Source organism: Blennius ocellaris (genome assembly GCF_963422515.1).
Source record: "Blennius ocellaris genome assembly, chromosome: 1".
In the NCBI taxonomy this organism is placed as follows: domain Eukaryota; kingdom Metazoa; phylum Chordata; class Actinopteri; order Blenniiformes; family Blenniidae; genus Blennius; species Blennius ocellaris.
In genome coordinates, this window is record NC_137650.1 from 12,776,054 (window position 1) to 12,802,896 (window position 26,843).

At 40.4% G+C, this 26,843-nt stretch overlaps 1 protein-coding gene across 1 annotated transcript in view; it reads right to left on the reverse strand.

Moving 5' to 3' along the window:
* ntrk3b (neurotrophic tyrosine kinase, receptor, type 3b) overlaps positions 1 to 26,843 on the reverse strand; it is a gene marked incomplete at both ends in the record, with an annotated part of 279,095 nt that overhangs the window by 116,522 nt on the left and 135,730 nt on the right. Inside the window, 4 exons of the mRNA XM_080500842.1 lie at positions 782 to 1,102; positions 14,909 to 15,050; positions 17,111 to 17,253; positions 17,758 to 17,912. Of these exons, the coding sequence (XP_080356968.1) occupies positions 782 to 1,102; positions 14,909 to 15,050; positions 17,111 to 17,253; positions 17,758 to 17,912 (761 nt within the window). The remainder of the gene's footprint in view (positions 1 to 781; positions 1,103 to 14,908; positions 15,051 to 17,110; positions 17,254 to 17,757; positions 17,913 to 26,843) is intronic.

Genomic DNA, 26,843 nt, shown 5'->3' on the forward strand with positions numbered 1-26,843 from the left:
CGTGTGTGTGTGTGTGTGTGTGTGTGTGTGTGTGTGTGTGTGTGTGTGTGTGTGTGTGTGTGTGTGTGTGTGTGTGTGTGTGTGTGTGTGTGTGTGTGTGTGTACACATCGATGCGAAACAAACAAGCGCTGCAAAACAAAGCTGAAAAGTAGTGTTTAAAATACAGGACCACTCACCTACTTCCACTGTGTCTGCAAAAGAGAAGACAGAGAAAGTCACGCTATGTCAATAAATTGACACAAGGTATTAACCTTGGAATATTGACCATAGGGAGAAATTTGCCAGTCTTTGTGAGTTTATTCCCCTTCCTTGTGAACTCAGCATGAACTGCGAGTGAACAATCTACCTGACTGAACTGTGGATGAACCCTGGCGGCTATCCAGCCAGCAGGGATCAGTTGCTGGTGAAAGGAGATTTTAATAAAAAAAACTAAGAGCTCCCAGTAGTTCCCCTGCCTTGAACGGGACCTTTGGTTCACACAACAAGTCGTTAAAACAAGAAATTCCACCGGTCAAAGACTTGTTACAGCCGCGAAGCTCATTCCTGGAAAGTGGGCCATGCTAACTCTTGTGGGAGTCACAGAGTTACTTGGCAGTCGTTCCCCTTTCCTCCTGCGATTCGATTCTTATTTAAATCCGGAAGAATGAAGGCAGTAAAACATGTGCTCGTAACCCTTGTATAAATGTCATTTTTCCCAAGAGTGTATTCTCGATCTTATCATAGGGAAATCAGTGTTACAAGCTGCTGGCAGACCATCGCCCAAACCACCAATATCTTAACAGGATGAAGCTATTATCTCACCATTGTCATCGGGGGCCACGAGGAAGTGACCGTATACAGTCTTGGTGACTGTTCCCAGAGGGTTGCTGGCCTCCAGTGTGTAGTTGCCGTTGTTGATGTGCGTTGGATTCTGGAAAGTCAGGCAGCCCTCAAGGTAGTCCTGGTAGAAGTCCATATCAGTTCGGATGTAGTCGTTATGGAGAATCTCCTTTTTTTTGTAGAACCAGCGCAGCTTGGGGTGTGGATAACCTCGGACTGTGAATTCGATGCAGGTGTCCAGCCGCTGCTCGGGCTCAGCCAGTCTTAGGATGACCGGAGGAACTGCAATGAGGATGGAGACATTAGAAACTCTTCAGGATGTAAAGTATTGGTACTTCTATGAATAAAAACTCCAGAATCAAACAGCACAGAACAAATCCGTCCTTCAGAGTTACAGGGATCCTTTTGGTGGTCTAAAGTTGACCAGTGAACAATGAATTTAACAATCACAGGCAGGGATGAATCACCAGACCTCTTCACTATCTATGGACTCATTAAGAGTCTTATTGTTTAGCAAATAATATCAATGTTAGCGTCTTACATTGTGACATGTTCCCTTTCAATCACATAAATCTGGACTAGCACATATTAAAGACTGTGATCTCTTCACCATTTGTCTTATCTGTTGAAATATATAATTTGTCCTTTTCATTTTGTTTTGTTTTATTTTTACATGCCCAAAACAAAGATCAGTTAAAATATTCAAGTGAAAATGCAAAATTTTTGCATTTCTTGCTTTAGAAAACCTTTGTGTCTACACTGCAACTGAAAAATAACTTGATTTACACAGAAACTGTACAAATGCAGAAATTATAAAGTTTTCAACTACCAAGTCCCAGGAGTTCAATTTTCAGTGGCTCTGAGTAACGTTTTAATGAGACCACGAAAACCCAACCGAAGATTTGTGTTTTCACTTTAATAACGTCGTGTAAATGGGGCCTACGATGGCTGTTTCTGTTTTCAGATGGGCAGGGAATGTTACATGAAGTTGCTGCAGATAGGAAATGGAAAACAAAAACAAAGGTATGGGCATGTGACCATTTCAGATCAGAAATGTCGCAGTCTTACTATTTCTGTATTGTTTAAAAAAGACGGGTTTTGACATTATTCAAACTAATCCAGAGCTAAACTGCAGATTTTGTGAACCATTATATCAGGCTATTTTACTTGAAAATGCCTTATACTTAAGCTTTGCTCCTGTCACGGCCATAGATTTGTGTTGTATTTATCTTTATCTGTCATTAGTTGGTTTAACTCTGTCCAACCTGTCACATTGCTTGAACCATAAATGGCAAACCTGTCATGTTTAAATTGTATGGTTTAACATTCGAGGATTTGAATCTACATGTTCACCATGGTGTCTTTGTTGTAGTTCATGTCTGCTGTAACATCACAGGTCTGTGGTGTGTTTTCATGTACACTTTATTCCCCTTTCATCTTCTCAGTCATGTTTCTCAGCAAGCCCTCTCTCCTGGAGGGGGTGTGTAGTGTACAGTATGTATACAAGACTCACTTTGTAAAAGCTGACATTTAAGAGGCGGGTTTCTTGCTAATGACTGGCAATGAGTCTTTTTTTACCTTGCGTGAGATATTGCTGCTTGTGTATTGGATGAGTGAGAAAAACAAACAGATCGAGGAACTCCTCCTGCTTGAAATAGAAGAATCTCCTTTGTATAAACAAGCGCTGAGCTTGTCTCTCTTGACATGAGGTAACACACCTCCGAATCCACCCCGCCGCCAAGCTGAGAGGTAATTTATCACTTTAATACCATCAGATATATTTCATAAACAATTCATCTCGTGATTTGTCTATGCTATGAGTCGCTATTGCAGCTACATCATGAAAAAGAAACATTTGGCACATGGTATTTATTACCTGGCTGTCTCTCTCTCTCCTACTGGCAGTTCTACATACCAGCACACCCACCCACCACCTCGACTATTGCTTTCTTTCATGCTGCGTCTCAATGAAGCTCACAATGTCTGCAGGCGTGCATGGGGAATATTATTTATTCAAGGAGATTAGGGCTGCATGTCTATGCTATCACTCGGCTTCCCTGTGTATTCTCACCTGCCATTTCATTCAATGCAATGGTACATAGAATATGTATTTGATTTAAATAGGTGAGATGGATATCAAGACAAATGATCAATTATTTGGGGTTTTGCTGAGCTTGTACAGCAACACTCCTGCTCATGAATTTCATTGAAAAGTGTGTTGAGATGTAGCTGTGGCCATTCGGGCATCATGTTGGGAGGCTGGAAGGGGCCATTTCAGCTTTGTTGTGTTTTCCGTGTGATAGGATGACAGGAGGGATTCCAGCGTGCCGGGAACAGTTTACTGAGTGCGGAGTGATTGGGATGCAGAGGAGCACCTCCAAGTCTGAGTACATGCTCTTTTATTTATCTATATGCTAACGACGATGTGAACATTATCTGTGGATGGCAGATACATAATTTTATTGTGCAGGGAAATACATTTTAAAATGTACATATGACAATTATTATGAGCAGTAATTATAATTATTAAATCATTATTATTAGCAATAATTAGCCAACTTGAAGCTAATGAAAAATAACATAAAACTAGGTGTTAGGGGAGAAGTCACCCAAAGTCTGTGAATATAAGTATCTTGAGGCTGATGGAAGAAGGTATCGTGAGATCACTTGGCCATTGACAACTAACACAAAGGTCTTTGTTCAGAAGGTCTAAATATTCAGCATGATGACACACATGAATTGTAAATGCTTAAACCTAGTCATTTTGTCACATAAATACATTAAATGCTAACTCAACTACTTTAAAACGAAAAAAAAAAATATGTCATAGCCTTTCAAATCAATATGGCTTCCATGAATGTTTGGCATGACCTCATGGGGGCGGGTTAGGGGTTCCCTGATTGGGAATCATTGATCTCGAGACATTCTGAGCAGGGCCTGGTCTTGCTCACATTAGAAATCTAGAAGAAATGTCTAACTGGGAGGGTGCCCAAGTGCTCGCCCAAGACTCATTGAAGATTATATCTCCTGTTGGCTGGTTGGATGGTTGGATGGATGACAAAGCAGTGTTGTAAGCAATGTTAATAAGATACAACTGTGCTTAATTGGTTTCCAGGAAAAGGAAAGTTATTGCAATATATTGAGCCCGTATACACAGTGGTTCATTTTGATTGGTTCTGAGTGTTTTTCTTTTTCAATCGGGTCTAAATTACATTTTAATGGTTTGTTGACAGAGAAATCATTCACCAGATACCTTTCAAGTCCAGAGAGTAGCCTGCCTTCACTGACTGTCACTTGTGATTGGCTCAAAACATCTGTGACCCTGAGTGAGATAACATGGTCCAGAGGATTGATGGATGGGTGATTGCACTGTGAAAAGGTGTGGCTTTCCTCTTTTGTGTAACCAGTGTTGCAGCATTGGTGTCTGTCCTGTGAGACTACAGACTGTATCAAAAGATGGATGATTGTACAGCTCCCAAAAAGTGAAGCTAAAATATCCAGATCACACCCTGGTGTCTGGTTGCAGAACAGATCATAAATCATTCCTCCTCGATGTTTCCAAAAAAAGACTAAAAATATCAAAGAACTCCTTCAACATCCTCCTACATTTTTTATAAGAAAGATCTGTGTCATTCTGGGTGGTTTTATCAGGCATTTTAAAGTGTTATTTTTTAATTTCTTTTTTTTATATAGTTCTATTCTATTTTATCAGTGTGGATTTGTTTGCTATCAGATGCTATGGAAATAGGTGGAATTTTTTTTTTTTCTTTCTTCCTCCCACCATTTCAAGAAATGCTTTCTTGGTCTAAGAGTGAATTCAACATGGGGAAAGTGAAATTCATTTGTGCATGTGCTTCTCTCCTTGTGATGGACTGGTTATGTGCACAGAATGTGCCATAATATTCACCCAGTCCAGACCGTAGACGCCTTAGAGCCATAGCGCCCCCTCAAATATACTCTGTATAGAGTGGGAGTCGATGGAGGGATCATTATATGCTACCCGGGGGCTCCACCTATACACCTGGACCAAAAGACTGAGCGATATCGAGTCAATGTATATTGCATTTAACACTTTCAACACATCATCTATCTTCAGTCTTGATAGCAGCAGGTATTACAGAAATAACTCCAGGCAAGATAGGATACATACAATCTCCAGTGCAACTTGGTTGTACCAGGAGGTTACCTCAAAACTTTCACTCAAATGTATCCCGATCGGATGCACAAACCACATCTTTCTCGTTCTCCCTTTAATGCAGGGAAAAAAATCAACTCAACCAGTTCCCTCTGAATGTCTAAGCTCCTTATCCTCTCTCTGAGGGTGAGCCCAGACGCCCTACGGTGGAAACTCATTTTCGCTGTTCGTATTTACATTGTCATTTATTTTTGGCACAAATCAGCCTGTCGGTCTCTTGCTGTTACCTAATCTTAGTTACAAAAAGACACCATCGACTCTGTCTAAAGACCAACTTGAAAGTATAATACGGGGTTTTTTTTCATTGAACATGAATGATTTGTGGAAGAAGTGATTGTAAAATAAGCTGTTTTTAAAACTGATATTATGAGAACTGGTGGTCACATTGTCAGAGACGCTCCAGAGGTTCACCCACATTTTTCAAGTAAGATCTGTCGGCCTGTGTATGGTGGGAGCCAATTCCACCTTCTTTACAAATCTTTCACTGGCCTGGAGAGGTGAGAAAAGGAGAATTTTGTGAGAATGTGAAGCTTGAGATTGCCATCCAAAGAAGACAGCAAGTTGTTCATATAGTGATGCCCTTCTGGGATGAGTGTCTGTTCACCCCGTCTTAATGAACAACAACAAGCAAATTTGTGTCCAACTCAGCCGGAATTGTACGGCACTGCGATTATACTTTATCATTACCAGGCAGAGATAAACTACAACTAATTAATTTAGAATGATTGTCAGATAAATTGATGAAAAAAAGAGTGCCTGTCACTTTTAGCTCTGCCGTTGATTGCTCATGTTTTCAAACCGAATAATCATCCGGTAAAGGAACAAATAATCTACTTATTCGTCTGTGAAAGCTGTCATTTCATAAATTTCTTTGGTAACAGACAATGGCGACAATAAAGTCATTCAACTGAACTAAAGGCTGCGAAGTGTGCGTGTGTGTGTGTGTGTGTGTGTGTGTGTGTGTGTGTGTGTGTGTGTGTGTGTGTGTGTGTGTGTGTGTGTGTGTGTGTGTGTGTGTGTGTGTGTGTGTGTGTGTGTGTGTGTGAGACAGGGGAAAGGAGAGATGTCAGTATAGAAAGGCAGAGGGGGAGGATGGAGCGTCTGCTGAGCCACGCAGCCTAAACCGAAGCAGAAAATGGAAGAAGTGAAAGAAAGAGAAAGGAGGAAGAAAAAAAAATGAAATTCTACCGTTGATGGACAGTCAGGGACCGATCCATTTTCCCCTCGGCGTGGCTGTCAGCCCAGTTTGGGTCAATACAATACAAGTAATTATGGCCCTCTGTACTGGTCTGCAGCAACATGGTGTCCTTGTGGTGCTCATACAGATGACAAGCTTTGATAACTACATGCCTTTGATCAGTGAGAACACTGAATACAAGGCAAGCTGAGCAATGCTATCTGGTCCTAACACTGGTGGCGTATTTCAAACGGCACGCTGCAGCCTCACTACAAACAGGACATCATGCCTGATGCGAGCAGACGGGAATCGGCAGGTTCTTGGGATATGAAGTCCCTCTGGGCTGAGTCACATTTGACCTGTTATAGGAGCAGCCTGGGTACTTGTAGAGCCTCGGGAGGAATCCAGTTACACCACGGGATTATTAATCACTCTCAGACTGAGCTGCACTCACACAAATAAATATAACCCAAGTTCGGCTTGAATCAGTAGCGACCAAAACACATTGAAATGACAAAACAAGTGATTTTTGTAATTTCCATTTTTTAAAATAATCTGAGTGTCATGATTTCAGAAGGTTGGATTAGCCTTTTTTTTTTTTTTACTAATTATTAACGTGCTCTGGTTTTAATAGCACATAAACTAATGCAAATGAAATCCTGCATTTCATGTGCCAGGAGGTACTTACACTGTAGCATGGCATATTTACCCAAATAAGCCATTCTACCACCTCTCCATATCTTTTATTTTCAAATCCTCGTCAACAGTATCTGGGATTATTTAGCTACTGTTCTGTCATGGGTGTACATTTCATTTAAAAGTAGCACACTTTGTAGATACAGTTATAGATCTTGCTATGTGGTCCTGCAGAGAGATTGTTTTCATAAATGCCATGATGAAGGAGTGTGCTGGTTCAATGTTAGAAGATTAGCAAAAGATGTAAAACAACAAGGGGGGAAAGACTGTTTGACATAGATCCTCAAGAACTAACTGACTCTCCACACAGACGTCATAGTTACTACAATAAAATAGGGGTATTTGATTTTGATTGTGAATAAACGTGAACATAATCATTGGCTGGATGGGAAAAACATAATGCTAAATAGTTTGGTTCATATTGCAAGAGCTTTCCCAAGCAAGGACCTAAAATAAATTAGAGAGATCTTGAAAGTCCTAAAAAATTATGTTGAAAAAAAACTAGAAATACAGTTTTTTAATCCAAGAACCTTCAGAGGTATTTAACACAATGATGCAGGTTAGTGCCGCTGAATAAACTCTTAGATATATTTTCAGACATCTTTTTTTTCAAGTTAAAAATTTTTTTTAAACATTAAATATCAGTCAATCAGAATTACAATTTTATTTCATATTATATGGATTCTCGGTTTAGACACCCTTCATTTAGAGAAAAAGACGTTTTTACTCTGTCTTTTCTTCTCTTGAGTTTTTGATGCAGCCGACTGCCACAGCAGAAAACATTTGATCTGAGATGTATAAATATCATATACCACAATTTAGCATGTGCCTTGTGGTCTGAGTGTAACCTCACTGTGGGAATATTTTTTAGCTCTTTCTTCCTTCACGTTGGCTCAGAATTGCTGAAACATTAATTATATTCACACTAAGACAAGTTAAAATAAAAGGTTTGGTGGTCTGAATATCTCTAATTCATACTTCCCCCAACAAATGTATAAAACCATGCAGCTGGGTACTATTATTTTACTGATTAATTGGCCAGTAGAACATGTGTTTTTCTTTGTTAAACACTCTGCAGGTAATCTCTTGCTCTACTTGCATTGTTTCTCATGAAACCACCACATAGGCAGGTGTAGATCTGTGTAGAGCTGCACCTTGCCTGCAGGAATCAAAGAGCAAAACATGGTAAGTTATGCGAGTCCATACCGCTGCGGAGTGGCTATTGTTCCAGACAGCAGTGGAACAATGGCCGTGCAGAATTTGCATTGTAGTTAATTACGGTTTCACTAAAATAGGGAATTCATCTTTGAATGCAACGAATGTCATTTGACGGCTGGTAATTTCGCTGTCAATCAGATTACTCCTTAATCAGAGCGGCGGTTTAAGCTTTTTTTATGACATTTCCAGAGACAATAGGCTGCACAGGGGAGGAAATGTAATTACCATCAGTGCATGTGGTGAAAAATTAATAAGTTAATTTGCAGCACCAGCAGAGTGTCAACAGTAAAGGGAAGACGTCTGGAGATGTACGTACATAGTGTCCGTGTGGAGGGAGCCCTGAAGACTAGATGTTGCAAAGATGGTCCTGAACAGATCTGCTTTTGGAAGAAGTGTTTTTGCTGAAGCTCCAAAGAGATAAGTGCCAGACACATTTGACAGATAATGGCTTTGAATACATTCTGTCCTGAATGTGACCAGCGTCAATCCATTGGGTGCGCTTATGTAACTGCTGAACTGTAACTCACAGTCTTCTGTCACAGTATTCTGATGCTTACCAAATTGTTGCTTTATCATTGTGGAGGGTTTGAGTTTTTATTTGAATTATTATGATTATTTTCATTCTCTTTCCGCTCAGATCAAGGCAGAGCTTTCATGTGGGCTAGAGGGTATATTCTTGCTAATTGGCTACATCAACGTCATTTGGTTTTGTAACTGTGCAACACCTCATTGCATTCTAAATGTACCTGCATAATATGTCTGCTCTGCTAGATAAAGTCGATTTTTTTTTCCTTTGTAAATTATTCTTTCAGAATGTCTGAGTCATTAATATATGAAAAATTTCTATTCCCAATATAAGCCCATCAAAGATGCCAAGAATAACATCCTATGCAGAAGAACGCCATGCATTATTGAAAGCACAAAGCAGTTGCATTGTGCCCGATGAATTTTAAATATTTTGGGGGAGCGCTGTCCTCCACATTTCACAGACGTATAGTGAGTTGATGCTGAAGAGCTGCTTGTTACTAAGTTGTCAAAGCATTTCATAAGCACAATAATTAACCTGGCTTTAACAGGTGTTTGATAATGTGAATTGTCTTAGATGTTCTAATGTTTGTTTACTCGTAATTATAGTAGCATCCAAAGTAAACCGTCACCTTAAAATGGAATGAAAAATACTATCTGTAAGTCAAAAGTGCAATCTCCAGAGTCACTAATTAAAGACAATGCTAGTTACATATGAATGTTTCTAATAAAAATGACAACAAATTAAATGAGATCAAAGATGTTAATGAGAGTGAGCCTTGTGTCAGATTACCATCATGTAAAGACATGCTGTAGTGTAGAGAAACCTCGTGGCGTCTGAGACCAAAATCACTCTCACTTTCTTGTTGGGGAGCATTTTCAAAATCCTTCTGACATGTATGTAATTGGATCCACAGGTGAATGGACACTGAGGCTGGTGCCAAATTACATGTATCTCAGTTGGTCATATTTGAACTGCTGCACTCAGACAGATGATAAGAGCATTAAAAACAAGGACAACCAGATTCAAGAACCGTTTCTACTCAACAGCATTCACCACACTAAACACATTTGATGTGCACAATGTTTTATAATGGAAGAGAGCAACGATAGAATGCATCATTGTGACTGAGGGGTGTCTGCTTGTGTTTCCTTGCTGTTGTTCACTGTCTTAGTGGGTTTTAGAGTGCTTTTGGATTGTATGCATGATATACATCTTGGATGACACTATTAAACTAATTTGTACTTGTTACAGTGACAGTAAAGATTATCTATCTATCTATCTATCTATCTATCTATCTATCTATCTATCTATCTATCTATCTATCTATCTATCTATCTATCTATCTATCTATCTATCCATCTATCCATCCATCCATCCATCCATCCATCCATCTATCCATCCCTGCTTGAAGGGTGAAAATGGTAGTCATTGGAACTTTACATCTCCAAGTAAGCAATACCTTTTCCTGCAGAGTTGAACTTAAAGTGCAGAGAAGACGTTGCACATATGATAAATAACAACTGTCAGTGTAGTCCCCCTCATGCTAATCCATTATCTCACACAACCTACACGAGTGCCATTACTGGGGGATAGGGTGGGCAGAGAGTCACTCTTCACTGTATACTCTCTTCAATAAGTAGCTCAAATGTCCCTTTTAAACTGACTGCGTTTTGCTTCACTTGATTACTGACTGTGCAGGTTTTTATTATTTATTTATTTGTTTTAAATCCCGGCAGTCCTGAGATGAGCTGATGGCCTCTGATGTGGATGTGCTCGGCGGTAGGTGACAAGAGTTTGTTCCAAGTAATCACTCCACCAGCAGGCCTCACTGATTAATGCCTTCAACAACTGAGCAATGTCATTTCACATTTTAAGCATTTTTGTCCTATTCAAAATCACTCAATAACAAGTGAGCAAATGAGGTTTAATACCCAGGACACAACTGGTGGGAGACACAATACCGATGCAGTGGCGACTGAAGTGTTGACGATCCTGTTTGGACAATTGAAGTTATTTCTATCTTGCTGAGAAAATAACACAACACATTAGCAGCATGACTCGGGTTTGACCACTTCTTTCCAGACTGATATATCTCTGTGCCGTGTGGATGGATTGGCTATTCAGATATTCCTATTAGGGACTAAATGAATTACCCTGCATTTGATGACTCCCGCTTTTCTTCATCTGCATGTAAGGGTTTTATACTTCTGGCTTTTAATGAAGTATATGATACTGCCGCAGAAATTCATTTATGCTTTGACATGCAATAATCTTGATGATCTGTATCTGGATTGGTTATTTGACACCTGCTCCCTGTTTCTTTGGTTTCATGCCTGGTATTAAAATATGTTCTCATCCTCTTAACTGTGCTCATAATTTGATCCATTCACAAACCTTCTGTTCACTTATACATTTAATCGAGCCGTGAGAGGGTACAAACTGCACACTTTTGACTTCAGTAATCTATCCGATGACACTGATAATCATTGACTGTCACATCTATTAGATTTGGTTAGAAGCTGTGCTGCCCCCAATGTGGACGGCCCTCAAATGTGGCCCTTTCCTCACCTTAAGCCCGGTTCACACGGCAGGATAATTAGGCCGATTTTGGCCCCGATTCTCTCCTTCCGACAATCTTAAGGACGCTCAGATCATCATAAGATAATCTTATTAGATATTCCTGCCGTGTGCGGTGTGTCAAGACTGCTCTCGTCTACTCAGAAGGATGTTGGGACCGCTCCGATCTGAGATCAGTGATATTCAACATGTTGGATTGTTTTGGGCCAAGTTCTCACCGTGTGTGGTGTCCCCCGAGGGGAAAACCAGCACGAGCCTGTTGACTGACCCGTAGCCAATCAGAAAGGGAGGTGACGTAGTGGCGCCGTACCAGAAGTGGGTGGGGAATCCAAAAATCAAAACAGTCATCAAGACGAACCGATGCCTCTTCTTTTTAAAACGTGTTTTTTCAGAAAGAAAAAAAAAAAAAAACACACCACAAACGATCGCCATTGCATTCTCTTCGTCCGTCAGGTTTGTTGACTCTGGAATCACGTTTGATCTCGCGAGGTATTGCGAGATTTCCAATCGGATCTGTGAATGTTCACGAGTGAAATCGGTTCGTGTGTGGTGTGTTGATGTTGTCGAGAGGCAGCACAACATACACGGTACGACTCAAAACTCTTAAACCTGTGCCTCTTTATCGCTGTGTGTGTGTGGTCTCTCAGGTTTGAGAAATCTGTCGACAATTTTATAATCCTGCTGTGTGAACCGGGCTTCAGTCTTCAGTACCATGTCTTCATACCACGAGGCATGTCTGCATGTGTGTGTGTGTGTGTGTGTGTGTGTGTGTTCATTTGATCTTTATTCATTAATTGTATCTTTGCACTGAACCATCAAATTATCGGGAAGGCTAAAACTGGATTTTCAAAGTATGTGTGAACATGTTATTTTGACTGAAATACTTTTTGCAAAGTTCGATGAACACTACTGACATTTACTCCTGCACCTAAATAGAGCAATCACACTGGAACTGGACCAGGTAAGTTGGAGAGCAAATAGAAGGTAAAAAGGCGCTCCGGCTGTAAATGCCAACTCCTGTCATTCCTCGGCTTGCTACCGGCTATTACTGTGGTCTGTGATGCCACAGGCTATTGGGGAATGGATTTATAACCTAAAACAGTAGAAATCCTCACCCATCATCAAAGCTACATGATTTCAACAATAAATTGGTTGCAGTCCAGCACATGTATACTGGGACAAAGACAATAGTCCGATAAACGGTTTAGTCAAGCTACAACCAAGCTGCAATCCTTGCTTGTTGACAGCTGGTATTTGTTCAAATAGAGGTTTCCTTTTCCTCAGCATTTATAAGAGTGCTGACTTTAATAAAGGGAGCTTGATTAGGTAAATTCTTTAAACAGCTTGCAAGATTAGCAAACCTACCTAGTGCATGACGTGTGCTTAATGTCTACTGTTGTTCATGATGAGATGGTTGAATCAGTGAAGAAATACTGTAGAATTAGCAGTGTACCAGCATGCTGTGGTTAAGTGGGCTGACTTGTTGCTCTGCCAAAGCACGAGGACAGAGCTAAATTCACAAAGCTGTTTATATTATTAGGAGGAGTGCAAATATATTCCTGAATCATTTTTTGAAACAAATGAGATTTTACAGCGAAGCCACAGTCAAGCCAATTAATCAGAAACACTGAATGGAACACATTGGGTCAATTATTCCCTCGATGCTTAAAATAACTTAAGACTACAGGACAATGCAGCTCAAAGATTATTTCAAACCAAACTAATATTCCCTTCCAGCTACACAGCTATTATTTTTCCTGTTTGTGTGACTGTTGACTGCTAATAGATCCTCACATTGGGCCAAACCGCCACATTCACCTCTGAAACAAAAATGTATCTGAGCTTCGTTATGTTCCACCATTAACCTTGGTGATACAAAACATAAATAGAAATGCAAATTAAGTGATTCATTAAACTACTTAGTCGGATTATGTAAATATTTAATGTCAACATAGTTAACTCTGGGTAACATTGGCGGCATTATCATGAACTCTGAATCTTCAGTCCTACTCATTAAGAGAGGACTACTTTCCTTATAAATACACAAATTGAAGACAGGGAGACCAGTACATAAGTGTAAGGGCTAATTCTGTTTTTCCCTATGGAGAAGATAAGTTGTAGAAGTGAGGTGGCCAATTTGCCCGTGTGGCTTTTTGCCAGGAAGTATCAGAGTTACGGGGGGGGGGGGGGTACACAGGGTGGTGGGGGTCCCGTCAGAGTGGTTTTCTGGCAGGAAGCCATGAACTCCTGACTGGCTGGTCTGGATGTCACTGCTTTACTAGGAAAACAGTTTACGTCCTAGTTTACTAACACAAAAAAAAGTGTTGCGTTTGCAATTTCTGTACATAGTTGCCATCCAACTTAGGAGCCTCAAACAATGCCCAATTCTATGTTCTTCTCCTTGTACAATACTACAGAATTCAAGAAATTTGAACTGGCTGAGCATGGTGCTGCATAGGCTTTACATACATGTATTTATTTTATTAATACTCTTGTTTTCTTATATTGCTCCTTATGTAGCCTCCCCCCCCCAAAAAAAATACAAATCTATTCCTACTGCTTGGTTTGTGACTGTTCACTGTGCTGCTGTGACACTACAATTTCTTGTGGGACTAATACATTCTATCTTATCTTATCTTGAGTGGGCTGGACTGGTAAAATAGTGCCATAGTAACCTTGACACTTTTTCTTTGTTGCAGCACAGGGTATATGTGCTGGAAATGTTTATATTCTTACAAAAAACAAACAATATCACTGAAAATGACTACAGTCACAACATAAAGTAAATTATAATTAAACCCTCTGGTGCAAAACACAGTGAAATGTCCCTGAATCTTCTATAGCTGTTGCATTGTGCATGTTTTTGCAAACTCCCAATGACATGATTTTGAGGCTAATGCTTTCAGGTGCTTTCAGGACGCAATTTTTCATGGCAGCATCATCGATATATCAGCTCGGGTCTCAGTGTTGTGTGCCTGCTACCCTTAAGAAATGTGTTTCTACAAAGTCAATGTTTTCTTTAAAATGTCTACATTTCACTTGGTAGATTGGACCAGATTGGATCCTCTTGCTTTTGACCCACGGACCTGATGTTTGACATCCCTGGTTAAGTTCTTTAGTCACCAGGATCATTATAGGTTGAGTGTGTGTGTGTGCGTGCAAATAATGAATGTGACCGATCATGTAAAGCTGCTGAAGCGGTAAAATGTGCTGTTTAAGTGAAGTCCAGTTACAATTGATGAGGACAATTACACAGCTACGGTGAAAGGATAAAAAAAAAAAAAAATGTAGTACTCGTACTAAAGTTGCAGAAGGTGATTGATTTAGGTGTGATCACGTTACGCCAATACTGATTGAACGGCATAAACTTCCGTGTTTCCGTAATAAAAATTTCAAATGGAATTCATGATGTTTTACATGACGTCCAGCCAAGTTCATGCTTTTTTTTTTCTTTATTTCAGAAAACTAATGGGTTTCTTGCTACACGTTGAATCATGACACAACCACACAGAGTTCAAGCTGCCTTGAAAACACCTATCAGTCCGTCTTACATTCCAGAACATATTTTACTTAGTTGAATCGGTTCTTTTGCTTTAATCAAAGTGTTTTTTGGTTTTTTTTCTTTAACTCGAAGATGTGTACTTCCACTTCAGTGCAAGTTGTATTTTTTTTCCGTCTACAAACTGGGAAACTCACACTGCACGTTGAGCTGGATGGACGAGTTGGTCATCCCCACCACATTCTCTGCAATGCAGGTGAGCTGGAAGTTGTTGTCGTCCCGGCTGATGTTGAACAGCGTCAGGTTGATGGAGTGGATGTTGGGCCAGTACACATTGGACTGTGAGGGACAAGATGAAAGGTGCTTAGATGTGTGAAGGATATACTGTGCAGCACCACAAATAACACACGCCAGGCTTAAATCTTTCATCACTTCATTAAAGTTCATAAAGGCATTTAATCATTGGTTACATTCCTGCAGAAGAAAACGGAGAGCACTCGATGACAGAACACCACCTGTGGGGATTAATCACTCCATTGATTCAGTCTGATCTCACTACCAAAGGTCTGGCATTGTAGAAAGTACAGAATGAGCAATATGTAGTAAATTTTGCCACTAACTAGATTAATTAAATCACTTTCCACCTTAAAAGGAGCCTGAACACAATTCTGCGGCCTCCCTCTGTGCCTGAGGTTGGCCACGCTCCCACAATACAACGCTTCATTCATCCTGATGCAGTATCTGTCTCCCATTTAAACATGGAGCCTGAGACGGAGGGGACTTTCCTCTGGAAAGTCTCTGCGAGCATTAAAGACATAGATGACAATTTCGGCCACATGGCAATTTGGGAGAGTGGCGCCCTTCTCTCCCCGCATGTTTTGCTCTGCAGTTGTCATTGCTGTGACGTCCCCGGAGCCCGTCTCGAGGAGCCAGATTAGCGGGTTAGCCGCCTCGCTGTTGGTTCAGCTCGGGCCGCTCAGTCACACAAAAGTGGCTTATTTTGAACAAGGCGGGTGGGATCATGGCGGTAACCTGTGCTACATGGCACACACAGCTAATCAGAGAGCTGCAGTGCAGGTTAAGCCGGGGTCTCGTTCTTCACACGTGAGTGGGTGACTTATCGGAGTCGGCTCCCACAGTGCACCATGGGAGACTTCTCTGCATACTTACTGTCATCATCAAAGTGCAAAACCATGACAGGCCAGACAGGCTATTATTTTAATCAATCCAGATGTCTGCTCCGGCTGAACAAGACCTCACTTCGACTTTTTATATCCATACATAAAAGCCACCAAGCCTGTTTTTAGTGCTCCTAATGGATATACTGTATGGTATTATAAATCAGAAAAACAGTATGTCTGGATAACTAATCTTTCATAAAATATAATGCAGATTTAGCAAAATATTCCAACTTAAGTTCCTCAAACTATCCTACCTATATTCTTTGTATTGTCTGCAGAGCTCCACCATGAAGGGGCTGATCAGTGTTTTTAAAGTGACTTTTTTTTATAACTGATAAATTCATGTCAAAAAAAAAAAGAACTCATGACCCGACCAATACCAGGTTTTCTTGGAGGTGATTGTGGTTGGATCTGTGAACATGTGTTCTAGCACAGGACAGAGATTTGATGGAAGCTGCCCTATATATTGCAGATTCAACACATGCAAGATACACGTGACAAAAAACTGACTCAATTGTATTTGGATTGCAATATAAATTAATGCTCTGCAAATTAAAAAGAACTTTTTTTTTAAAAACAATTAAAAGAAAGTGTGATTAATCGCAGCTATATTGTAATTGTAATTGTTGCTAGACAATCCTATTTTTATACTTAGTAGCCACAAAGCAGAAGGCAGAAGCACAAAAATCAAGGAAAAGACAACCCCCAAAAATGATCCCGCTCATCTACGTCCTACTTCTCCTCTTCAATGCTTGTAAACTGGAGATGCAAATGTGATAGAACATTTTTTTTTTAATTTACTTGAATACTTGTGTTTATCCCAAATCATACAAGTATGCGATAGTGGAGGACTGCATATCACAAGTTTATCTGACATTGTGCAGTACTCCATGAACCCAAGGTTCAAACATTTCCTTTATAAACACAGCAGTAGCTACAGGTGGTGCGTGTTCTTCTGCGAGCTGAAGCACAAACATCAGTACAATGATGAACAAGTGAAGGCACAATGAGAGTGTGAGACCTTCAAATACCTGAAAACTAACAATAATAGAACAGAGACAAAATAGCTTTGTGTGTGTGTGTGTGTGTGTGTGTGTGTGTGTGTGTGTGTGTGTGTGTGTGTGTGTGTGTGTGTGTGTGTGTGTGTGTGTGTGTGTGTGTGTGTGTGTGTGTGTGTGTGTGTGTGTGTGTGTGTGTGTGTGTGTGTGTGTGCCTGACCAGGTGTGTGTTGATGGAATGGAGGCCGCTGACAGTCCAGTCCACTTCGGGCAGCGGTGATCCGGATCCATTGCAGCTCACAGTCACATTGTCGCCCTCCATCACCAGCACACTGCTGTGACTCACACTGATCTCTGGCAAGTCTGAAAACAAAGAAACACACACACACACAAACACACACGTGCAGAGTGTAAGGTCATGTGAGGTCATCGCTTCCAGTGTGTACACGTTATTTTCACACCAAATCAATTAATCAGTTTTCATTAATGTAATAAAATGAGCACAAAAGAAACAACCGGGTGCACACACTGGCTCACCCACGCACAGATGCACACACTGGATGTCACAGGGATGAGTCACCGCCAGCAGATAATACTGCAGACTCTACAGCCTCTGTCACGATCCACACACAGCTCCTCACATCAGATTTACCCTCTGAACTCTGTCACACCTCCTCCCAATGCTTCTCTCCTCCTCTTTCCTTCATTTCACCTTTAACTCTTCTCCCTCCCTTCCCTGTCATTTTATCCTTCACCATTCATTCATTTGCTGTGCTCTTTTCCACCCTCATCACCTCATGACCCCCTGTACAGCATCTTTTCCTAGTCCCATTCCTACAACGCATATGGCAGCTTTCCTCGTCTTACCACAGTTGTTGATGTGCATGTTGTGCAGTCGCATCTTGGAGGCTCCATTCCTGCAGTAGAGCTGCTGCGTGTGAAGCCCGGCCTCCCCTCTCTCCTGCCACAGTTGGATCCAGCGGATGTCACAGCCACATTCGAACACCACGTTGTCCAGACGCCTGCAAACAAAACGCGAAAAAGAAATGGCTAAATTCACTAACATGGACCAAAAAGTAGCATGAACAGGAGGCCGAGAGTGGCACAACAACAATAACTTAAAAGATTATTTACATTGATCAAATGGACACATTCCTTTTAAATATTTCTCTCAGGCCTTGCTCACACCACAACAGTTCAAGTGAAAATGCATCCTTTTTTGCATTTCCGTTTCTCGTTTCCACAGCAACATTTTGAAAACACGGAAATGGCAGAAACACTGAAAATTATGTAGCGAGCAATGCCAGGCCACGAGTTTTGCCATTACTAGTGACTCTCAATAATAAAACTACAAAGTCTCAATATTGACTGGGAGTGAAAACAAACACTGTGATTGTTGATCTAAATGTACAGGTGCTAGAAGAACTATTTACTTTAGCTGTGGTGCATATGTGCAATAGTAATATATAAGAAAAGTTGTTTTCCCCCATTTTCACAGTTGGAGTGTTTTCAGAAAGTTATACCTTGGGGGTCAACTTCAAAACGTTGTGTGTTCAGTGACACTGAGTAGCACTGTCATGCAAACAAACACTAAAATTCCAACAAATAATTGCTATTTTCACTTAAACTTCGCTGTGTGAATGTGGCGTCAATGCTGTATTTTTACTACATGGAGTCAACAATCAGCATGAGACAGTGTGACTTTCATTCTTCGTGTTTGTGACAGTTGGCAGTCTTATTGACTTGGATTGATTTTTTTTTTTTTTTTCAAAACCAAGTTGTAAAGCTATCAACTGAAACATATTATTCCACTTTAATTCTAAATTGCTGCATATAAATCGAACCGCAATCAAGAAACAGAGGAATCCTAAATGACGAAATCACCCTTTCAGCCAGATGTGTGCGCTGGACAACAAAAGCAACCGTTCTGTTCCTTGCAGGGCAGCTTGGCACGCCATCAGTCGCTCAACAATGTAATGTCTTCCACCACCTGGATGCTGTGCCCCTTTGAAATCCCTCCCACCCCCATCATAGCATGAAGTATCTGTTAAATGTATATCGACACAGTGGTGGATAGAAGTGTGTGTTCTCTCTGTACAGTCCTCTGAGCTCCACCAAAGCGCATCCTGAACGGCTGCCCCGCTGCCATGCTGCTCACACCTTTGCAAACACAGCTTCTTTCAACAAACGCTCATAAACAGACTTTGATGTGTAAAATCGGCCAGTTTGAATCTTAATATCCACTGGCATAAAATGATCATCCAGACATGTGATGATACAGTGTGGACCTATTATGCTTTTCATTATAGTTTTGTCATATATTTGGTTTGTAACAGAAAAAAAAAAAGTCAAATAATTAGATTATCTGTGCTCTGGTTTTACACAGACAGTTCAACAACAAGATGATGATGGTGTCAAATTACAAGCGCTTGATGGTCCATGGCTCAGCAATATTGCACAGGTATTGTCGTCGTATCATTTTCTCATTAATAGAAATGTCGTTCAGGCCAGCAGGCTTTCAGGAGGATGAAAAATAACAGCATTTCTTTAGATAGATATAGCAGGTTTTTTTCCAAGTTAAAAAGACAAACACCAATAAACTTCATCCGCCAGTTTTGTTGACTCTGGAATCACGTTTGATCTTGTGAGGTTTTGCGAGATTTCCCGTCTGCTCTGGGGATGTTCGCGAGTCAAATCGGTTCGTGTGTGGTGTGTTGATTTTGCCGAGTCGCTGCACAACACACACAGTACAACCAAAACCACTAAACCTGGGATTATTTATCGCCATGTGTGTGGTCTCTCAGGTTTGGGAAATCTGCCGACATTTTTTATAATACTGCCTACTTGAGCGAGAAAAGTCATTCTTGTATTTGATGTTACGAAAACAAATTCTCACAATACATACAGCATGTTTCCTTTGAGGGAAGCACCTGAATGTTTTTATTCCCCTGGATAATTGAATGGAGTGGTGCATTTAAGGCTTTTCAAAGAACCAGTCAAAACAAATCAAGAGCTGGTCAATAGTAGCATCAATAATGTCCTGAGTTATCGCCTGTGTTCCATGATAAAACACTCCTGCTGATTAAAGTGATCTCTTCTGGGATCACAATAAAACCATCTCATGACACATGAGATAACTTCAACGTGTGATGGTGTGAATTATAACCATGGCCCTCACCACCAATAGATGTCAACCTTGGTGGACACCTTAATGAGTTTAGACAGATCAGACACAGTGTTGCTTAACAGTCACTAAATGAGGGGTTATCCTAGGCATCGCTCTGGATGAATGGTCTTTATCTTTTCAATAGCAATCGTGCGACATGGAGAATCAATGACAACGATCACTGAAGCTGTTCAAGCAGCAAATCTTGGCCCAAATCTGCACTAAGGCCATGTTTACATGACGGGAAACTTTCATAGCGTTTTAAGTGTCTGTTTTTATAACAATGGTGCTCACAGACACTGCAAAACCAACTTTTTGAAAACATCTCCCAAGGTGGAACATTTCTGAAATGCTGCTACTGCACATCTGTACCATGGTTTTTCTGCCAGACAATAACAACAAGGTTTTCTTCCAGAGTGTCACGACTCCAAGTCCACATTCTCTTGGGACTTTGCAGTTTTATAGTTGATAGTCACCGTAATAACAGTCCAACTTGGTCGTCTATCCATATGAATGTACATATCTGTATGAATCTGTCTATCCGTATGAATGTTTATGACATATTGTTCTCTGTGTAGATGTGTGTGTGTGTGTGTGTGAGTGTGTGTGTGTGTGTGTGTGTGTGTGTGTGTGTGTGTGTGTGTGTGTGTGTGTGTGTGTGTGTGTGTGTGTGTGTGTGTGTGTGTGTGTGTGTGGTTTCATTACAAGCACAACCAGCAGCACCAGCTCACGGCCTGGCAAACTAACTGCATCAATTTCAGTGTTTCTGTTGTAAAGAAAGGCAAAACTTTCCTGAAACGAAAACACAAAACCTTCTTCACTTCAAATGTTGTCATTTAAGCAAGGCCTTGAATTTGAAATTTTCTAAATAGTAACCCTTCAGACCCCATCATGTGTTCCTGGACTGCAGTGGAACTGCTGAAAAGTCCACCATTCATCCACTATCACACTTGTCCAACTTAAAGAAGAGTTTCCCAGCAGTCGCTTCATTAGATCTTTTGCCTCCAAAGAAAGCCAGCTGTTCAGCTCTGTAGTAAAATATTTCCAGATTAAGTTTGATGCAATGTTTTAAGTGCTTTAATCAGCCAACAATCAGCCACAGTGCACATAGATAGCTTAATGTTATGACAATCACGTAATCATCCTGTATAGCTGTTAATTTGCTTCTCCTACTTAGGGGGAAAAAAAAGACTGATTCTATGAGGACTTGTTCTACTGCAACAAATGCTGGTGAGCAACATTAGATCATTCAAATTAACACATTTTTATGGTTAATTAGAAGTAATTGTGCAGCATTGACGACAAAATCCATTCATGGCAGGGAAGAGTTAAATATATTCCGGGAAGTAATTATTAAAAAATAAAAAATCACTGGAAAACCCTCTGCCAACCACCAACATCCTAAACCCAAATTAGCAAGATTCTTCACAGTATCAAATCTAACAGAATTAACAATATCAGTCATACAAATCAGAGCTCTAATGAAGGGGACGGGTCCAACCACAGTCGGCACAGATACATGTTTGATAATGTGTCTTAATGGTTGGCTTCATTTGAGCCTGCAGACGAGAGGGAAAAACAAACACAAAAAGCTGCACCACAGCATTCAAATGTGAGGAGGTCAGAGTTCGAAGCGGTGTTCGGGCTATCAGTCTCAGGCATTAGACAGAGACAGGTATCATTAAGCACCACTGTGCATATTCTCCCAGAGAAGAGCCACATTATTCAACATTGTGTGCCACCTTTGCATTTTGCATATGTCCAATTTGGATGCTGTGATTGGCCAATTTTGTCAAGATGAATGTCTGTCCAAATGTCCTTGACAGAGGTCAATAAGATATTGCAGAAATCATGAATAATGTATGGCGTACGTCCACCGCGCTGTATGAAGTAATGAGAATAGATTCCCGCAGGTGGATCTCGCTTATTATCAGCTGCTCGCTGGATCTGATACTGTAGTTAGAGCAGAGCCTTTTCGCACTCACTATGACAGCTTACTCATTGGTCCTGTCACCACATCGGCTCATTATAAAAGTCCTTTCCTTTTAATTACTGCAGAAAACCCTATTAGCTCATTAGCAGTTTCATTTACAGACATTTTCTAATTATAGTAAGGGGTTGTACCATTTTTCAGCTTTTGTACCAAGATTAACCTGCTGGCTCAGGCCAATCAACTCAAAGTAAATATAGAAGTACAGAGTAGAATAGAATAGAATAGAATAGAATAGCTTTCTTCATCCCTGAGTAAAATGTATTTAAGTGTTGCTCCAGACAGAATAAATAGAAAATAAAGTTGAAAATAAAATATGACAGGATAAAAACTGTCAAAATTAGTCTAAATATGAATATGCTCAAGGCTTAACGGTGACTAATATATGCGCAGAAAGAAAGGATGAAAATAACCAAAAGACAGCAAACACTCTTCAAATGGAGGAGTTAAAGAGTCTTATGGCCACAGAAAGAGGGATCTGCTGTTGCACTCTGTGCTGCACTTGTGTGGATATATTAATATGCATAGAGACATACTGTAACATCTTTTAGTTTCAGTCAGAGTAAACCTGCTTCCCAATTCATTCCCATCTCAATAGAGTATGTGTCTGGGGTTTTTCATTTTGTTTTTACTGATTTGTTTTCAGAGTATTGAGGTAGAAAAACAACATAGGGCAAATCAAAAAAATGAAGGAATTGATATTTATTGATTCCAGGATGTTAGCAAAACAAAACAGTGTTTGATCGTGAATTTCAAGTCAATGTAAAAAAAAAAGAAAAAGAAAAAGGAAAAGAAAAGAAAGAAAGGAAAAAATATGTTAGTCGTACGTTTCCGCAGTTTAATTCAATGTCAATCCAGGACATAATATCTTCAGTTAGTAATTTCCAGAGGAAAACAGAGGCTTTACACACACACGCACACACACACACACACACACACACACACACACACACACACACACACACACACACACACACACACACACACACACACACACACACACACACACACACACACACACACACACACACACACACACACACACACACACACACACACACACACACACACACACACACACACACACACGTAACAAGGGACAGAACAAAGCCATGTTGGATAACCTCTCCCACTTCCACTACAGTGAGTTGTGACAGATTGGCAGCTCACTGCAGAGAGAACAATAAAGGACAAGACCAAAACCTTCCCAAATAACTCCACTGAATCTCTCCATAATGAGTTTGTTGCAGCTCACTCAGCCACCACTTCATGTTTGTATACATGTGAGCATTTGTGCCAGCTTTGAAGGTATTCCTCTCAAGCCACTCCAAATTGACCAAAATAAAGTAAGTCATAGAAACCTTTACTTTGATTATTGAATCCTTCGCAGAGATGTCCTGTAAACCTTTTTGAGATGATTTATTTACACAGGGAGGATTAATACGAGGTTCAAGTGACCTTGACCTCAAATCACCAGAATCTAATCTGTTCAACTTTTGAGTGCGAGAGAACATTTCAGCCAATTGTGAGGTCATTTCATCATGACGGTCCTGACATTGCTCAGCCTTTTACCAAAAATAGGATCAATTTAACACTGATTCAATTATTTTTTAAAGTAAATCTTAAGGAATGAGCTTGGCTTCTTCCCAAAATGGGGACTGACTGCAAACAAAAGTGATCTTGGGATCTGACCTTTGACCACCAAAATATCATGATATCTTTGATAGGGAGAAAATGTCCTACAGAAAATGTGTTCAATAGAATTGGATGGACAGAACAAAGAAACAAATCTGTAAAAAAAGACATAGCAAACCACAAGGATCTTTTAACTATAAATTGAGACAGGTACCTAAACCAGATCCTCAATTTGCAGGACTATGGGGTGCACAGTAGTGAGACAGCCTCTGGATTAGGTCCAGATTGTGCCTATAAAAGCACCTTTCATGCATGTTCCACATGTGCTTGTATCCACGAGTAGCTCATTTCCTGGACTTCTGAAACCAACTGTAAGAGCCAAAAGTCTCCTCCTCAGAGTCTGGTTCTTCAGGTCTCTTTCTGTTAAAATACAGCTTTACCTTTATGCAGTTGGTCAAATGGAATTGTGAGTTTTCTCTGTAAAAGTCCATTGAGATCAAATTAAATTGGCTTGAGTGTGTGTGTGTGTGTGTGTGTGTGTGTGTGTGTGTGTGTGTGTGTGTGTGTGTGTGTGTGTGTGTGTGTGTGTGTGTGTGTGTGTGTGTGTGTGTGTGTGTGTGTGTGTGTGTGTGTGTGTGTGTGTCTCCTGTGAAGCTTTCCTTGAAATACGTCTCAACTATCATCAGGATTTTAGAGACAACGAGGTCAAAATAAGATCTCAAAATCATACAAATGCAATAAAATCAAATATCCCTTTGCATGTGTTTTGTTTACACACTATTTAAAAGAAACATGCACCCGGACGGAAATCACGGGAGAGACAATGGTGTCTGGAAAATAATAATTTTCCCCCAGCTTTTCTTAAAATCAATTAAAACTGAAAAGACTTGCCAATGACAGACATTAACCAGTGGGTTCTTAAGGCTATAAAACTACATGGTTCAGCTTTCCTGTCATCTTCATAGTGATCAATGGGAGAATCGTGAAAACAATGTTTTTGTATATTGCCCTATCATTCTTTCATTCATCCATCCACCTCTTTGGATTCTGGCTCCTTTCAATTCTTGGTGTAGCTGTTCGCTCAGTCAGTGACAAGACATGTTAAATATTTTATTAAAATGACCACTTCTTACATCGGCCTTCCAGCAGGTATTCCCCATTCATTGAAGTACGATAAGGGAGGCACAGATTGCTCTCTACATGACAGCATGGGTGAGATTTTCAAGGTTAAAGGTTTTCACTTAACGTGAAGCAAGTCAAACCACAAGGGAAGTAAAGCTCACCGGAGCAGGGCAGCCCAGGCTTACCCCCTCTTACACTGTAATTATCCTCATTATTAATAAGAACCCCAACCTCCACGTTCTACCAACAATTCCTCTGGGGACAGGTGATCGGCGCCTGTACAGATTCAGTAAGAGGAGCGGTGAAAATGATATCGAGCTTAAACAAGGAAGCAGCGACCCCGCGGTGCAGACACGTGCCCCGCCTGCACCGTGAAGTAACGCGCACTTATGAATTTATAGCGATGCCACATAAACAAACAGCAGGACAACAAAAGAAGAAAAGAGCTGCAAACTGACAGCTGGAACTTGATAAATCTCTGAAGGGGAGCAAATTAGACTTAAAAAGAACAAAAGCAAACAGCCATGTGACCTCAGACACAGAGAGCTAACAGCATGGCGTTTCCTTGAAGCTGGCTAACGATCCACCCCACTACTGCAGAGGAGAGGTAATGATCACCACCGGAGGCTGTTTTTCTGGGAAATGTACACACAGGTGCTCCGGCTGAGGAGCCGAGGATCACAAGCAACAATGAGCCATATACCGCATTGTGGCTCGCATGCTTTGATCTCGGCTTGAATGCAAAGCTTCCTCTCCTTATTCTGTTGTCAGGAATTATTTTAGCTTCTTAAATCCTGTGTGTTTAATAAATCGCCTTGTTTGGCTTATTTTTCTCCACGCTGCCGCCGCTCTCGGGTTTGACTCGGAGTTGTAAAGCCTGGCTTTATGGCTCTTTTTCCCAAACTCTTTTTCCTTTTGCTTCAAAACATTCAGATGCTAATACTCGATGCAAACTGACAAGAAACCCTTTCATTGGCTGACTGACAGATAACCTCCTTCAGTTACCTATACTACCTTTTGAACCCGGAAAGACTCTTGTAATATTCTGAACTGGCCTTTCAGTGACATTCATCTATCCAGCCACTCACTTTATACAAGACAGGGTTTTGGGAAGAGGAAGCCAATCTCAGGTAGGTAAACATTATTGCCTTTCGGTTGTCCTTTTATAAGACAATGATATTCTGAGCCAATGAAGATGAAACCATTTGAAAATGTCTCCCAGGGTGGACATTTTTAAGGCTCCGACTGTCTCCATGGAAAAGCGACTTTTCTGAAATGCTGCGCCTGTGCAACACAGCCGCAATAAATAGTTCTGCACATGTGTGAGTAGATAGACAATAATGTTTCCTCAAGAGTGTCATGACATGACCGCAGACGCAAAACTTTTAAGAAAATGAAAATGGCAAAAAGATGCATTTTCAGTTAAAACATCTTTTAAATGGAGCCTTATCAGTGTGGCATGAAGCGAGCCTCACTGAGTCAACACACATACATAATCACACATACACAATCTCATCTATATGTAAGGGCTATTTAAACATGCTTATTCCATATTTCATTAATTTCTTCACAGAATGTAAAAAAAAAAAAAAAAAGCTATTATATGAATAAATGTGAAAGAAACATGCACATCATAACTAAATGCCTCTGACTAAATGTTGCAACTATTCTAATTATCAACTAAATCACGTGTTTATTTTTTTAACTTAAACGTGTTGGTGCGTAAACAAAACCCAACAGTCATACCTCCATATTTTAAATCACAACCTTTCAGGCTTTATTAACCTAAACAAACAGCCACTGTGTTAAAAAGTTCACAATATAACCAAGATTAGGACAAATATAGAATTTGCATATATAAAAGCCTTTGTGATCTCAACTTGACCAGACAGTGACTCACTCACAACAAGATGTGTATACAGTTGTCACGGTAGCAACTATGTACCGTCAAAGTATTACACTTTGTTGTTTCACATATCGACCCAAAGCCAGTCCAGGTCTACATCTAGTGAAGGTTGAAAGATCGAGGTCCTCGGTTGC